At 42.2% G+C, this 16,847-nt stretch overlaps 1 protein-coding gene across 1 annotated transcript in view; it reads right to left on the bottom strand.

The window, feature by feature from the left end:
- ZPR1 (ZPR1 zinc finger) overlaps window positions 1–14,963 on the bottom strand; it is a 60,352-nt gene extending 45,389 nt beyond the window's left edge. Inside the window, exons 1-4 of the mRNA XM_069224953.1 lie at window positions 14,770–14,963; window positions 11,764–11,925; window positions 3,884–3,974; window positions 2,419–2,489 (exon numbers count right to left, since the gene is read on the bottom strand). Coding sequence (XP_069081054.1) covers window positions 2,419–2,489; window positions 3,884–3,974; window positions 11,764–11,925; window positions 14,770–14,877 — 432 coding nt within the window. The 5' untranslated portion in view covers window positions 14,878–14,963. The remainder of the gene's footprint in view (window positions 1–2,418; window positions 2,490–3,883; window positions 3,975–11,763; window positions 11,926–14,769) is intronic.
- Window positions 14,964–16,847: the final 1,884 nt, after the last annotated feature.

The raw sequence follows: 16,847 nt of genomic DNA, 5'->3' as shown, positions 1-16,847 counted from the left end.
CATGAGGAGACAGAGGGGGCGTCCAGCAAGACAAAGAGCCCACTCAGAAGCAAGCAGCACCCGCAGAAGTGCCGAACAGGCACTACGAAGTGGAGTGAACCGGAGCTCACCCGAAGTTGCACAAGAGGGTCCCACGACGCCGGAGGACAGCTCAGGAGGTTGTGCAATGCAGGTTAGAGTGCCGGAGACCCAGGCTTGGCTGTGCACAAAGGAAATCCTCGAAGAGTGCGCAGGAGCCGGAGTAGCTGCAAAACACGCGGTTCCCAGCAATACAGTCTAGCGTGGGGAGGCAAGGACTTACCTCCACCAAACTTGGACTGAAGAGTCACTGGGCTGTGGGAGTCACTTGGACAGAGTTGCTGAGTTCAAGGGACCTCGCTCGTCGTGCTGAGAGGAGACCCAGAGGACCGGTGATGCAATTCTTTGGTGCCTGCGGTTGCAGGGGGAAGATTCCGTCGACCCACGGGAGATTTCTTCGGAGCTTCTAGTGCAGAGAGGAGGCAGACTACCCCCACAGCATGCACCACCAGGAAAAAAGTCAAGAAGGCGGCAGGATCAGCGTTACAAGGTCGCAGTAGTCATCTTTGCTACTTTGTTGCAGTTTTGCAGGCTTCCAGCGCAGTCAGCAGTCGATTCCTTGGCAGAAGGTGAAGAGAGAGATGCAGAGGAACTCGGATGAGCTCTTGCATTCGTTATCTAAAGAATTCCCCAAAGCAGAGACCCTAAATAGCCAGAAAAGGAGGTTTGGCTACCTAGGAGAGAGGATAGGCTAGCAACACCTGAAGGAGCCTATCAGAAGGAGTCTCTGATGTCACCTGCTGGCACTGGCCACTCAGAGCAGTCCAGTGTGCCAGCATCACCTCTGTTTCCAAGATGGCAGAGGTCTGGAGCACACTGGAGGAGCTCTGGGCACCTCCCAGGGGAGGTGCAGGTCAGGGGAGTGGTCACTCCCCTTTCCTTTGTCCAGTTTCGCACCAGAGCAGGGCTGAGGGATCCCTGAACCAGTGCAGACTGGCTTATGCAGAGATGGGCACCATCTGTGCCCATCAAAGCATTTCCAGAGGCTGGGGGAGGCTACTCCTCCCCAGCCCTGACACCTTTTTCCAAAGGGAGAGGGTGTAACACCCTCTCTCTGAGGAAGTCCTTTGTTCTGCCTTCCTGGGCCAAGCCTGGCTGGACCCCAGGAGGGCAGAAACCTGTCTGAGGGATTGGCAGCAGCAGCAGCTGCAGTGAAACCCCGGGAAAGGTAGTTTGGCAGTACCCGGGTCTGAGCTAGAGACTCGGGGGATCATGGAATTGTCTCCCCAATGCCAGAATGGCATTGGGGTGACAATTCCATTATCCTAGACATGTTACATGGCCATGTTCGGCGTTACCATTGTGACACTATACATATGTTGTGACATATGTATAGTGCACGCGTGTAATGGTGTCCCCGCACTCACAAAGTCCAGGGAATTTGCCCTGAACAATGTGGGAGCACCTTGGCTAGTGCCAGGGTGCCGACACACTAAGTAACTTAGCACCCAACCTTTACCAGGTAAAGGTTAGACATATAGGTGACTTATAAGTTACTTAAGTGCAGTGGTAAATGGCTGTGAAATAACATGGACGTTATTTCACTCAGGCTGCACTGGCAGGCCTGTGTAAGAATTGTCAGATCTCCCTATGGGTGGCACAAGAAATGCTGCAGCCCATAGGGATCTCCTGGAACCCCAATACCCTGGGTACCTCGGTACCATATACTAGGGAATTATAAGGGTGTTCCTGTATGCCAAGGTAAATTGGTAAAATTGGTCACTAGCCTGTTAGTGACAATTTGGAAAGAAATGAGAGAGCATAACCACTGAGGTTCTGAATAGCAGAGCCTCAGTGAGACAGTTAGTCATAACACAGGTAACACATACAGGGCACACTTATGAGCACTGGGGCCCTGGCTGGCAGGGTCCCAGTGACACATACAACTAAAACAACATATATACAGTGAAATATGGGGGTAACATGCCAGGCAAGATGGTACTTTCCTACAAAGTTCATGATAAGTTCTTTGTAAAGCACCCCAACATATCCTAGGGTACAGGTGTACTATAAACAACTATAAAATAAATATACCACTGCTCTTCTGCAAGTCTGCCACACACTCAACCTGCATCACAGCAGGTGCCACCGCCACACCGCCAAAGACAATAGCCAAATACACAGCCAAAAAACTGGTCAAGCACCTTAACAATGCTGGGTGGAGTGTTAAAAGCCACTGGGCACTGCACAAATAGCACTAATTGGGCCGGGGGTGTTAGTGGCAGATTAAGGTTTACACCCTTGTTACTATACCAGGCGTACTGATGTGTTTCACAACCACAAAATGAAAACGATTTCTGTTCTACATTAAAATAAATTTAAAAAAATAGTCACTGTTACCCGCCGGGCTGCCTGGTCCTGCTCAAGCCCAGCTATGGCTCTCATGATAAGACCTTCAATTGTAGTCAGAGCTGGAAGGAAATTAAAATAAGCTAGCATTAGAAAATCATTCACTGAAACCTAAGCAGGATTTCAGCATTTTACAGAATTCACTCTGCATATGCTAGATGGATAATCTGAAGGGTTTCAGCACCAGACCTCAGTGTGGGGTGCTCATACATTGTAGAACCTGCACAAACAACAATATATGTAAAAAACACAAACAGAAAAAAAAACACTAATCCTACTTGAAACGCAAGCCAACAAACATGCTTGGTGTTTAGCAAAAAAAAAAAAAAAAAACGTTGATCCTCACTAGTCTTTGCTGTTTTTCTAGGAACAACTTTGTAAGAATTGAAAGTGAGCAAAAAAGTTCACAATTGGAAACATGTCAACTTTTTTTCCCCCATGCGGCCGGTTAAATTAAAAATTTCACCCACCTTTAAACTAACCATCATCTAGCATAACAAAAAGAGTAGCAACAAAATTAGACAGTATGAACAATTCATCATGCTCCAAATAAAAGCACCAAATGCAAAGCAGACAAAATAGAAAATAAACAAGATAATCATTAGAGTGTACTTATGTTTAGAAGTGCACATCACAAAATTTACTAGCAAAATCAGTTTTAAAATCTAGATTAAAAAAAATAAAATAAAATAAAAATAATAATAATAGGAACAGATCACTCACAAAAACGAATCAAGAAACGGACTTCCAAATATCTTCATAGATGGAAACCTCTACCTTCTTCACATGTATGCTGAAGCTAGCCTATAATGAGGCCCGTGGGTGTGAATTCATACATTCAACTCTGTATTGTCCCAAACCAAAATGGTACTATTATTTCCTTTCTGAATCAGGAACGTTTGCATTTCACTGCCTTTGGTAAATCAAAACGCACAAACCTCAAGTTTCCGATATCGAATCTGTAAAAAGTATAGTGCCTCCAATAAAAAGCACAAAGACTATTTTATGCGAAGTTTTCAATCTTTCAGGACATTACAGACCACCACTGTGAAGATCAAGTCAAGTCACAATAAAAAAAAAAAATCATAGGTTATGTACACTAATGCATGCTTTATGCAAACACAAATGCTACAAATATTTGCTTGCAGTGACAGAAACAATTAATGGCAAGACAACATTCACTAAACCATATTTACACTGCGAAACAGAAAATTCACACAGGAGTAAACAAACCCTGCTGATTAAACTAGAAATCAACACCGAAAACAGGGTCTTTCTGCTATGAGAAAACTGGGGACATGCAAAAAAAAACATATGTAGAAAACCATGAGCAATAACACCTTAAAGTATCCTTTGCTAGCCATAAGCTGTCTGACACAGAACACACTACTTACTAAGGAGAGTAGGGTATGTTTCTCCTCCCCACTGATTGAACTGACGACCTCAGAGAACTTACCTCCTTTCTGTGTGAAGGGTGGAATTTCAAAGTCAAGTTCTGGTATTCTAGTTGTTGCACTATCCATCTTCACCACTTCCCTGTCCAGATCCTAAAAACATGTAAACAAAATCATTCTATTTTACAAATCACAGTGTTGTCCAGACTTTTGACCCGAGCAACTTATTTACACGTGCCCTTGGTGCTTCAATTGCTGGCTTGTGTGAGAGAGGATCTGAAGCACCACATGCCAGTATGGGTCGGATTACATCGAAGGATATCTCATTAATATATTTCACAGAAAATCTTGTACTTGCTGTTCACTGCGTGCACACATTAATTCACTGTACTGAAGTTTAAGTTCAAGCCAAGTTATGACCCAAGATATTTGAAACTGAGAAAGCATAATATTTAAAAAAAGACAATGTTAATAAAGTACAATTCTACTGTACAGCCAGCACTGACAAAGCCAATACGTCACGCGTTTTGGCTTTTCCAATGTAGAACTTATGGCCAACACTTTTTGAAAATTATGTTGTGGAAAGGAAAAATGAGTTTTGGGGGGGGGGGGGGGGGAGGAAAAATGTGATGAGTACACACATGCATCATCATCATGCATGAGAAGGTAAACGTTATAATACTATAGCGGCCTAGCTAGATGACATCTATGCCCAGTTTGGGTGGGAATTTATAAAAAAAAATAATATTGTGCCATGAATTGCCTTTTAAGAAACAGGTGGCTTAGCAGTATATTGCGGCTGCAGTGACCTAAAAAAAAAAAAAATATATATATATATATATATATATATATATATATATATATATATATATATATATATATAAGATTATGGGGAAGCAACGGGGGAGTGGTTGATGTTAGTCAAAGATGAGCAATGCAGGATGTTGGGGGTGGGGTTTCAGGATTGAAAACAGGAAGGAAAAACAGGAAGAAAGGAAGGTTGGTTAATACAGAACAGTTTCAAATGAACACAACTGATCTGGTATGCTGTGAAGTAGCAGCAGTCAGAAAGTACTCCAAAAGGAATTTACAGGAGCACTGGCAGGAGATGGGATCTGATAAAGATGGAATGTGCATCAGAAGTGTCCTGCTACCACATCAGGCTCTAAATACGCAGGCAACACTAAAATAAAGTAAAAAAAAAAAAAAAAAAACACTGGCACTGAAGGGGACAAGCGTATATGTGGATGTGCTCCTTGTGCACGAACAAAATTCAGTCACTCAATGTGAAGTTCATTAGTGGCTCGAGTCCCAGTGCCCCATGCTATATGCTATAGTGGGTGGAAGCACAACACAAAGGACATAACAGATCAATGGATGAAGAAAGGTGACTGAAAACCCCCGAGTGTAAGTATATTAAATATTTTAGTAAAATCAAAAGGTCTTGGCTAACACCAGACTTAAAAAGAGGAAAAACAACCAAAAAATAAGAAGCACACAAACAAGACTGACAAGAAATACAACTAATATTAAGCAGTGAGCGGACCACAAGCTCACTAAGCATTTGTATTTTCCACAACAAATTATCCACAATAGAATGTTAAAATCTGTCAATAGAAGATTCCAAACGTGATGGCATCTGTAGTTAGATTCTTCAATGGTTCTGGGTGCACTGGACCTTCCTTGAGTATGTTCCACATGGTCATCCACTACTTTAATTGCAGCTTGATTTCAGCAAAGACTGGGATCATCTTTTCCATATTTTGAGACACTGACGATCAATGCATGCTTAAAGGGCACAACGGGAGGTGAAAATTGGTCCAATTAAACTGTGGACACATATCAGGGCAAGTGAGCCTGGATTTTCATCCAACATTAGGCTGTGGATCCCTGAAGCTTGAATGGGGAGTTCAATTATTTTTTGCGACAGACCACTCTTTCTGCTGGTAGTAAAATCTTGTCTAGGTCCGTTCTGAACCTAGCTACAAGACAGTGGGATCTTTTGTGGGTGTCAGTTGGCACTTTGTGAAGTTCACCAGGAAGCCTTAGTGGTTTAGAGTAGCTAGGGTCACACAAATCTATTACAATAGCTTCTCTTTTGACCAAGCATGAACCAAACAACTGTCTAGATAGGGATAGGCCAGGATTCCTTGAAAACGTTAAGCGACTAGGGGAGGCACTACCTAAGTGCTCACTCACGGTGCTGAACTTAGCCCAACAGGAAGAACTCTGAACGGCCAATGTTCCCCACTGAAACAATATCACAGATACTTTTGATAATCCTACGCAATCGGAATGTGCAGGAATGCATTCATTATGTCCTGAGTAACCATGAAGTCATCTTGGACTCAAAAGAATTATCCTTTGAAGGGTCTCCATCTTGAACTGGACCTTCCCAAAATGTATGTTTAGAGGCTTCAGAACAATACAGATATTGTAACTACCTTTCACATGACAGAACATATTCCCTTTTGATCTTCTGGTGCAGGAACAAGAGCTTTCTTTTCAAGTAACGACTGCAATCCTTTCATCCTAGCCAAACCTTTTCTCCTGAATCCTTGGATATGGCATAGGAATGATCCCAGAATCCACTGGACAGGACAGTAAATTCTACATGATGATGCCAAGAACCCACATGTCAGTGGTGGACTTCACCCAAGCCTCCAGAAGAAATGGATCCTTCTCTCCCAAGTGTAACAGCCGTCTGCTTCTTGGTATGTGGCATAGTCGGGATTGCTGCTCCTTAATGCTCTCTTGCCTCTGCTTCCTTTGGAATTTGGGGAGAAAATTTTAAATGAAACTGAGATTCTGCCTCATGGAAGGTTGCCTGAAAGAATGTGTGTATCTAAAGGAGAATATGAAGATTTTGATTGTTGCTTTCTAAAGGTCATAAGATCGTATGAAACATAATTTTTCAAGCCAGAGTGAACAAATCTTCTTCATTCAAATGGCATCCTAAGAACAGTAGGCCTCTGTGCTGCATCTGCAATTGGGTCCTTGCGGAATAAACTGAGACAGGCAAACACTGAAACTCCACAAGCTAGAGCAGAAACTTCAACTGTGTCAAAGAAAATTTCTGACGAAGATTCTAATTATTGCTCAATATTTTCCAGCAACTCTGTACTCTCATGACTATCCTGAATGGCTTTGAACAGACCCTCGAAGTCATAAAGTAAGAATTAAACTGTATAGGCTCCATACCCTAGAGTGCACAAAACCAAAAATGGGACCCAGGGTACACCTTGTGAGGGCTGTATCAACTTTCTTTTCAGGTAGATCCTTTAAAATGTTCTTCACTGCCATAGCAGATTTTCCCATTAGGCTGGTGCCACAAAGTCATCTAAAAGATAGAGCTTAGCCATAAACCCAGGTAGGTTAAATTATCTAGGTCTTTCTTATCATTAAGAAGCATCTCCATGAGATAATCTTATATTGAAAATTACTTAAACTGTCTTAAAATAGGATCTGCAAGAGAAGGAGCAGCCTCCTCAACCAGGGATCCATTATTCTCCATAATTTCGTTCACCAGTTATGCAACAGCGTATTAAAAGAAATGCTTTTGTTTTTGTTCAGATGGAGAACCAGCACCACCTGAGCATTCTGAGGCAAAAAAATATAAAAATCAGACTCTAAAATGCCTTCACTCAAGAGTTTTCCATCTCATTTCTTGTGTGTTAAAGAAGTCAGTGTCCAAAATAATTCTCCTATTCGCTCATCACCTTCTTTATCCCATCTGCTTCGTGTAGAGAGAGAGAGATAGAGAGGAGATCTAGCAGAAGAAGATGGAGCGGACACATCACACATTTTTGCCCATTAGAAAGAATGATAAACCATAAACCGCCATGGCATATCAAAATAAGCCAGAACAGGCTACAAAAGCAATAGAATCCAAGTATTAACAAGCGCTCGTACCAAAATAAATATTTTTAAAAAAGGGCGCAATCACAGAAAGATGCTCTGCTACAGCAAGAATCGGAAATGAAAGTATGCACACTGAACATGCATGCATGAATATATAATCCAACGTCCACAAGCAAAAGCCAGAAAGACTGCCGTAATCAAAATCGAACACCCCCCAATAATGCAATTGAAGCGCAGGCAGGTCATACTGGAATCCAAAACGAACAAAGCAAATAAAGTAAGTTCATTTAAATATTGCTTGCCTTGGACCAAAAAAAAAAAAGAGATTGAAATCCATTTAAAAAAAAAAAAACGTGCCTAGCTCCTAAATCTTTCGAAGGTGCCAGAGTTCCTCGGAAGCCCGGCAATGAAGGAAACTTAGAAAAATACGATGTGATAGAAGTCGTAGCGTCAGCACTCCCCTGGCCTCATCACACAAAAAATGAAATAAAGCATCAGCTCATAGTGGTGCCCAAACATTCAAGCGTTTGTTTCAAAAGAGTCGCACTGATTACTTTTTTTGGCACTGCCACTGTGGGCCCCTCGTATAAACATGGGGGTCGTAGATCACTAGGATAGAAATTACAATGTCCTCCATCTGATCCTTAGTGGGCTTGGGCCTGACATTCACCAGGGTGGCAGCTCTAATCCTGGGGTTGATCCATCACTAACAACAACAAAAAACGGACCTTGAAATGGAAGCGATTTTGTAAGGACCCAATTAGGCGTTTCCAGATTTATGGCGAGGTGCTGGGTGCCCATGGTTTGAGAACTCCTGATCTTGTGTCCATTACTAAGTGCCATGAAAAGTAGATAGGTCCCTTGAAGGCCTGTAATGCAAGGTTATTCGCAAGGCCCCTAAGCTACACACTTGCATGGTTTATTAGCCACTGCAGTAAATCTACACTTACTCTTATACAGAGCTTGAGAGCTGGATATAGGCAAGACATTCTTAGAGCAAGGAAGAATTATAAGGTTGAATCTCCCAGGCAAAATTGAATTGGTAAGGCAATTTGTGGGTGGATTTGGTTGCAGCCGCTTGGACAGGGGATACTAAGTCATTCTGGGGGATAGTGGCCCACAGAAATCGCAATGCTGTTGCCAGCGTTGATTACAACCTTCAACCCCAGATCTGGGTGGACCACTTCTGAATATCTATGCAGCCAAGTCCAGCTGTGGGAACAGAGAAATTGAAAATGTTACTCTTTGTCCTTGAGGAAGAAATACCCCTTTGTCCTTTGAGTATAAGGATGTGGAGGCATTTATGGCCCTTCCGGCGCACAAAGCACCAGGCTCAGATTCTATTCACGGGAACTTATTTAGGGCAGAACCACTGATCTGGGCTGCACACTTTCAGCTGTTCTTCCGCTCTCTGTTGCAAGGTGGCCCTATCCCAGGGTCTTGGCAAACTGCTGTGATAATACCCATTTATAAAAAAAAAAAAGACAGCAAAGATGAATCTGGGAACTATAGGCCCATTAACCATATCAACACCTCCCAGGAACTCTTTTCCCGACTTATTTTGGGGCAACTAATGGACTAGGTCAAGGACAGTTCCATTCTTTCTGAGTTCCAGGTGGGTTTTAAAAAGAGGGTCATCATGGTGGACCAAATTTTCTGCTTTTGTTGCCTTCACTGGAAAACCGTGATGCTCGACAAAGGCCACTTGTATGTGTTTTTGTCAACATAAGATCAGCCTCTGACTCCATCTCCAGAGGCAAGTTGTGGGTGGTTCTGAAGGAGAGGGGTGTTCGTAACAACCTTTTTTTCTGTGTTAATTAGGCTCCATGCACATGATATGGCTAGGGTTAGAGACGGCAACAATGGTGAGCTTGCTGACCCCTTTAACGTTAAATCCAGGGTTTGCCAGGGTTGTGTGCTGGCCCCCACATTGTTCATGCTCTACATTAATTACTTAGTTTGAGCGCTCGTCTTCCCAGGCAATGATGCACCCAAACTGGGCCCCCATAAAAATTGCAACTCTGCAGACGTCACGCTATTGCTGTATGGTTTGCAGGCAATAGTACATCACTTTTTAAGTATCTGCAGCATCCTGGGCCTTGAGCTTAACATCAACAAAACTAAGTATATGGCGTTAATCTTTATAAATCAGCCAGGGCTAAGATCGTGGAGCAGGGTGCTACACTCAACAAGTAAAGGAGTTTGTGTACTTGGGCGTATGCTTAAATCACAGAATGAGCTGGGCCACTCACATTAGGAGAGTGCACTGAAACTCAAGCAGGAAGCTGGGGCCGTGACTGAATTGCATAAGAAGGCCCATGCATGCTCTCTTGCACTGTTGGTGGAGAGCTACAATCTTAAAGCAAGAAGCTTTGCCATTTATGTTGCAGAACTCTGGGAACACCCTGGGTCAGATGGTCTTCGCAAAGTAGAAAATCGGTTTGTGAGGAGTGTTCTTAATCCTCCGCAGAGTGCCCCTCACCTTCCCCATCCCCAAGGTATGAATATCTAACCAATTAATCATAATACCATGTCTAGATCCATTAGGTACTGGCAAAGACTTTGGTCCACAGATGAAATGGAAACCTACAGAGTTTCGATTAAGGCACTACTAAAATTTCCGGAGTGCGAGAAGATCACCTGGCTTGCCTATATCAAGTCTTTGCATTATAAAATAGGTCTGCCCTCTATTTGGGACTCACAAGGTGCAGCTAAGTTTATTTCCCACTACATGATTAAAGATCTTTAAAGTAGCACTTGTGGTTGAGGGAAGTGAAATGTGTCAAAGCAGGGAGCATGACAGCTATTTTCATGGATATAAAGATTACACCTTCTTATGAATTGTTCTTTGACATTCTCCCTGCCTCTACCCCATTGCAACTCTATTGAAAATTGAGGTACGGAGTGCTCACAGTGAACAGCTTGTGTGTGAAGTGGGGCATAAAGTATTGCAGTTCGGGCAAGGGCATCTATAGTAACTTAGCGGAAGAAACTGTCATTTTGCTTTTTTTTCTGTCCCCTTACGCTAGGCCACGCAAGCGATGGATAATACCACTGTGCAAACTTTTAGGCTTACGATACTATGTGCCTGCACTACACCCACTACGTCTAGATACCAGAGAGGTGATTGTGGTTGCAATTACCTACTTTTTGCACGGGGTTTGGCTTTCCTATATCCGTGGCACCCAGTAATTCAGTATTATTGTGGCCCAACAGGGCTTCTCTATTGTCTTGTGCTTTTACTGCCAGTGTACTTTACCTGTACTTGATGCACATTGTTTTATTATTGCCAAGGGTTCTCCCCTGTCTATCTGGCTGCTAATTTTATGTTTACATTTTTTTTTTTGTAAACCTGTCTTATTAACTTGTACTACATGCTACCTTGTGTCCTATTTTCCATGCGCCAATGTATGTTCATGGCACCGACACGCTGTATAGTATGGCTGGTGTATATGGTTATAAACTAACATTTTAATGATTATATTGTTTTTATTCTCAAACCTTGTATGTTCTGATGTATTTCGATTTATAGATCCGAAATAAACAATTTTGGAGTGATATAAAGAAATAAAACAGAAGTGCTTTGAAATGCTAGGCTATTTATAGCACCCAGCTGAGGGTGGGTAGTGTAATTAAGTCATTCATTACTATTTGGTAGCTTTCTCAGAGTTGAAACAGATCCTCGTTATGTAATGACTAAGACGAGGGACAGGCGTACTGCTGAAAGAATTACAACTTACCATCAAGGAAGTAAAAGAAAGCTACAGGCTTAAAAGATCAGCGTTATCAAATGGAAGCACATTATAAGCACGACTGCTTTTTTGTTTTATTACTCATCCCATGTATGCTATTTGAAGTAACAACTAGTACGCAACTGAATCAGTTCGGGTAAACAAGGTTCAGGAGAATCCTGAAGGCTGACTTACTTATGAAATCTGAGTCATACTACTCATAAGTTCGGAAAAAACAAGTAATCAGAAACATGAGTATATTAGTACGCACAAGAATCACGTGTACTAACATTGTGGTCAAATCAATCAACAAATTAGACAGGAGATAACTTCAAATAACCAATAGTCACCTGCTTGGTCTGAACGGAGAGGACGTAACGCACTCCCAGGTCTTGAATCCGACCAGCAGACTGTATTTCTGTATTGGACCAGCCGCACTCATCACACCTGAACGAGCTTACAATGATTTCCTTAAAAAACGGGATTTTTGTCAGGAGCAGCCTGGTCACACCCTTTAAAAACAGGACAGAAATTTTAGTAAGCCGCCTGGTAGAGGAGAAAAAAGCAAAATAAAAACACAACAGAACACTGGAGGCAAGAGATGCCACTGTCCCTAAGCCAGATCAAAACATTATTTAATTCCACTTAGAAATCAATACACAAATACAGCTTTAACATCCCAAGAGCCTAGAGGGCAGCTTCAACAAAATGTTAGGATATATGAAGGCACGATCAAAACTATTGATTTTGGCACCTTGCATTATGCACAGGCGTTTTTCGGTCTGATTTTAGATATAACAATAACAGTAATAACCTGTATTGTACACTGCCTTAAACTAACCCTGTAATTTCTAAACACAAGAAGATAAAAGGCGTTAATATTGCTTATTCCATAGTACACAATGTATGGACTTCAGAAGAATTAAGGGCAGGGTTAGCTTCGCTTGGATTTAAAGCAGCACTTCGCATGAGCCACCATCCTTGCTAATGTTATGTTTTGTCCTAGAACTGTGACTTTCAATGTCTACTTTCTAAGAGTCACTACCAAAAATTGTTTGTTGATAGTATTACAGCCAGTTGGTGCTGTGAAGGAGTCTAGAAGGACTAATAATTACAAGAGTATGAGTTTAAAGTGTCGTCAACTCATTGCTTGTATAAAAAATAAAAATAAAAAAATCAGTAGATTATTTGTCAACGTTGCAAGTAAAGTGGGAAGAATTTAATGAAGCGGTGAAGAAAAATGTAAGGTTGAATGTAGTGGAAAGTATAAATGATGTTGTAGAGAACAGTGGCGGGAAATAATGGAAACTGGTGTCAAACCAGACATGCTTTTAAAGAAACTGAAACCATGATCAATAATGATGAGAATAGGCGTTGAGTAAAATGTAACAATCATTTCTTAAAATGATTGAGAAGTTATCAGATGAAGTTGGTGTTTAAGTCTGAGAGAGAATCTTCATTCCCCTGAGAAGCGTGAAATGTAAGATGATTCGATTGGCGCAAGAGGGACACTTGGGAAAGACACTGACGAGGAAAAGACTGGGGCTGATAATGAACAGTGAATTTAATGGTCTTATGGTACATTGCGTGGAATGTAAAAAAGGTGAGAAGACTGGTTATTAAAGAGGTTAGATGGAATGAGTGCGTGCACAGGAAAGGGAGTGGTAAGTAGTTGCCATGGACTTTACTGGACCCGTTCATTTGTTTTAATACTAACAAAAGATTTCATATGGTGCTACTGCTGTGTTATTTCTCGAAGTGGTTGGAGGTTTGTTTTGTGAGAAAGTAATAACCACGTCCAATGTAAAGCTGTTATGTTTCTGAGGAAGGGAACCTTACAATTCCTGTCTTTGCCAATGTAGTAAAACTAACTTTTTATGAGATTACACTGATTTTGGAGGGGAACGACGTGACTGCGTCAAAGTACAACTGTTAGTCCAACTGAAGAGGGGATACATGGCGTAATCACAGGAGCCATACGATGGCTTTAAAAAAAGAACTGGCGATGCATGATCTCATTGTACCATAAGTAACACTGGAACCGTAGATACTCCTTTCATTCTGATGAGAGTTAGAAAAGTTCGGACCAGATAGGGTGTTGGTGGCTTACACGAAGACCGTGAAAAGGAAAGGAGGCAAAATCATAGAGACCGTATTAGTATTGTCGACAGTAGGACTGGACTTAGTAAACTGACTTGATAGAGGTTAAGTCGTGCAGACACTTAGGTAGAATTTCGAAGACTCCTGAGCAGGCTATAATAACAGGTCGTTTAGGTAAGTAGCATAACCTTGGAAAATGATCACAAATTGAACAAGCAACATGTAGATGACAAGAAGTTTGGAGACGGTGAAGGAAAAATAGAGGTCGGTATGGTAATAAGGAGTTGAGAATTAAATATCATGAGGTGGTAGTTACAGTGGTGTGACACTAATAGAGGATGCATAATTGTTTGAAAATCGGGGTCACTGTCGGCAAGTACCTACCCATTTAAAGCACTGGGGCTGTGGGCTTGTTAAAAAAGTAGCAGTTAGATACTGTGATTCTATGTTGCAGTAACTTCATCAGCTGCATTAAGTCTGGGTCGTAATTTTTGTCTAGTTTATTCGACGTTTCTTTGTTTATGCATAAACAGATGTTGTTCAAATGTGTATTACCAAAGTCACGGGTGACACTACTATGGTGTCAGTTGGCTTCACTATATTTTGTACTGTAAAAATCCAAATTAGTTGATGGCTAGTTTTGTCGGGAGGCTGCGAAGTACCTCTCTAATAAAAGTTCCACTACAGCCTCCGCTGTGGGGTTGTGAATAAAGTTGCTCAGTACTCATGTTGTCGGCACGGTTATGGACAACTCGGTGCGCCTACAGGGTAATATTTAACATCCATCATATGGCCTTCCTACAATTGCCTCTTCCCATCTCGACCATAATGTACGAACGGAGGTGTAACTATCCACTGCTAAGCATCCCCTCCCCCCGCTGCACTCTTCTCAGCTACACAAGTTTCCTCCGTCTCTATAACTTCTACTCATCATTCCTTTCACGCCAAGCGAATTAGTGAGTACCAAAGTTCGTTCCCTCAGCTAATCACTGTTAAATGCTGAAACTGTCTTGACAGTAGCCTCGCATGCACGTAATCCATTCCACTTCCTTCGTCTCTCCCTTTCCTTCCACTTTTGGCGGCTACATCTATTCTCTTTCTCGCACCGCATATATACAGGCTCGGATACTCGCTCCTCCCGTCGCCCCACTGTCACCCAAGTGCCTCACCCAGCTGGATACCGTCCACCTCTTCCCAGTAACTGCGACCCCTCCCCACCTTCTGCCCTACCGAAGGCACCCTCCGACCCCCCTCACATTTCGGTAGCATCGCATGCACAGGCTCTCCAGCTCGTCGGGCCGCTGCTCCTCGCCCAGATCCTTGAACGCTGCTCCACGGGCCTCGGTGGATTCTATGGTAGACATGATGTCAACCGGCACAGAACTCTTCCGGGGAATGCAAGACCACACGAGGACTACCACTAACCCGGAACTGCTGATGCACAGCTGTCACTGCTGACCCGGAATTGCTACTGCCGCATCCCTGCCCCTTTGAGTGCCACTCACGGGCCCTCCTACCCGCCCCAATCCAAAATGGCCACCGCGCCTCTCAGAGTCACGATATGGACATGTTAGAAGTCTAGAGTTTAATTAATACAGTAGCGCTTAGGCATGGTTTGCTGTGTTCGAATTGTCATCGCTCCTCTCTTTACAAAAAACGATTTGAAATGTATGCAGTATGTATTGTATTTATATTTTTACATAGCGGGAACCTGGCCCTTGGACATTAGAGTGGTTTACAACAAATCGAGAATACCTTACAAACGTATTTTATTTTAATTTGTATTAGTCGCGAGGAGATGCTTATTTCACAGCTGCCAAGTTTCGATTTTGCCTAGTTGAGATATTTCGGGGGGTTTTGGTTAATTTATGTGTGACATGTGAATGCCTTGAGTGTGACACGAGTGACTGAAGTAGTTATGGTCATGCAATAAGAAAAATATATGAAAAATCCACTTCAGTTTCTAATATTACGAGGAAATGAATGGAAATTTGTTATGCAACTGTCATGCTGTTCACGAAAACAGCTTTTAAAACTCAAATCCAACATTTTTGTTTTTTGTCAAAGCTTCACTCCAAGTAAACTCATAACAGGTGCAACACCAAATATTGTTGACCTTTACTACTAACAGAACTCTGCATTCTGTAACCAGTAGCTTAGTGTTTTAACCATTCAATGAATGTCCAGCTCAATCCTGGCATACCAATGGTGCTGGTTTAAAATGCAGATTTGCCTCTGGGTGTCATACTAGACTTTTGTGACCAAGATCTATATTGTGCTTTTAACTTGTCCTGTATTAACCTTTGGGGCAATATATGAAGAAATTCAGATTTTCCTACCTTTAGTAGATTTTATTAAGACACGGAGGCAAGTATTATGCTTTCTTTACTTGCTTTAATTTAAATAGCAGCCAAGATATTCCATCAAAAAACAACATCTCCATGAACCCATGGAAGAAATAAGTCACCAATGAAGTCATAAAGTAACAACCAAAAGGGTAAAAGAGTCAAAAAAAGTATTTAGTGAAATCCAATAATGAAGTTGAAAAGGTGTTCAACTGTTCCATAGGTTGCCAGGAAGTTAGAAGACGCCATTCATGTAGACTCACTGTAGTAGAGAGAGCCTGTGGGATGCACTTGTTAGAAGGATGAACATCCTTATGATGAATTAGAGAGTGCAGGGGGAGCCGGCACTTTAAAAAACAGAATAGGGAGGGTTATCAAAAAGAAGCGGTGGGATAATACTTGCATCCGTGTACTAAGGCTAAGAGAATCTGAGTTTTATTACAAGACCGCATATTATGCTTGTTTAAAGCATATAAATAACAGGGTCAGCCACATTTGAAATTGGTTTACAATAAAAGGTTCTGAAAGTTGAAACCTTAGATCAATCTGCTAATCTGAGAATATCCTCCAATCGAGCACCCACCCAGAAAGGTTGTATGGCAGAACCACACATGCCGGAACAATGCTGTCGGAACCACAACCAGTCTTTTCCACGCATGCCTTTACCACAGTTCTGTCATACAACTCCCCTTTTTAACCTTAAAAAGTACCTCAATCTCCCACCCTCCCTGAGGCCCAAAACTTCCTCCACCCCTAATAAGTGAGCTACCCAGACAACCCCTACCTGCCCTAGGCCCTAAAAAAACAACAACGACCTCCCCACCTCTTTCCCTAAAAACAAAACTACCCAACACCCCCACATGCCCTGAGCCCTAAAACTTTGCCCCAACCTTAATAACTGAACTACCCTAAACCCCATCCTAAGCCCTAAGAAAATCTACCCTGACCCCTGACCCCTGTCCCTTAAAACTAAACTACCCGACAAACCC

This window comes from Pleurodeles waltl, chromosome 3_1 (assembly GCF_031143425.1).
Source record: "Pleurodeles waltl isolate 20211129_DDA chromosome 3_1, aPleWal1.hap1.20221129, whole genome shotgun sequence".
NCBI classification, from domain to species: domain Eukaryota; kingdom Metazoa; phylum Chordata; class Amphibia; order Caudata; family Salamandridae; genus Pleurodeles; species Pleurodeles waltl.
The sequence above is the reverse complement of the archived record's forward strand: the minus strand, read 5'-3'. Positions and strand labels throughout refer to the sequence as shown.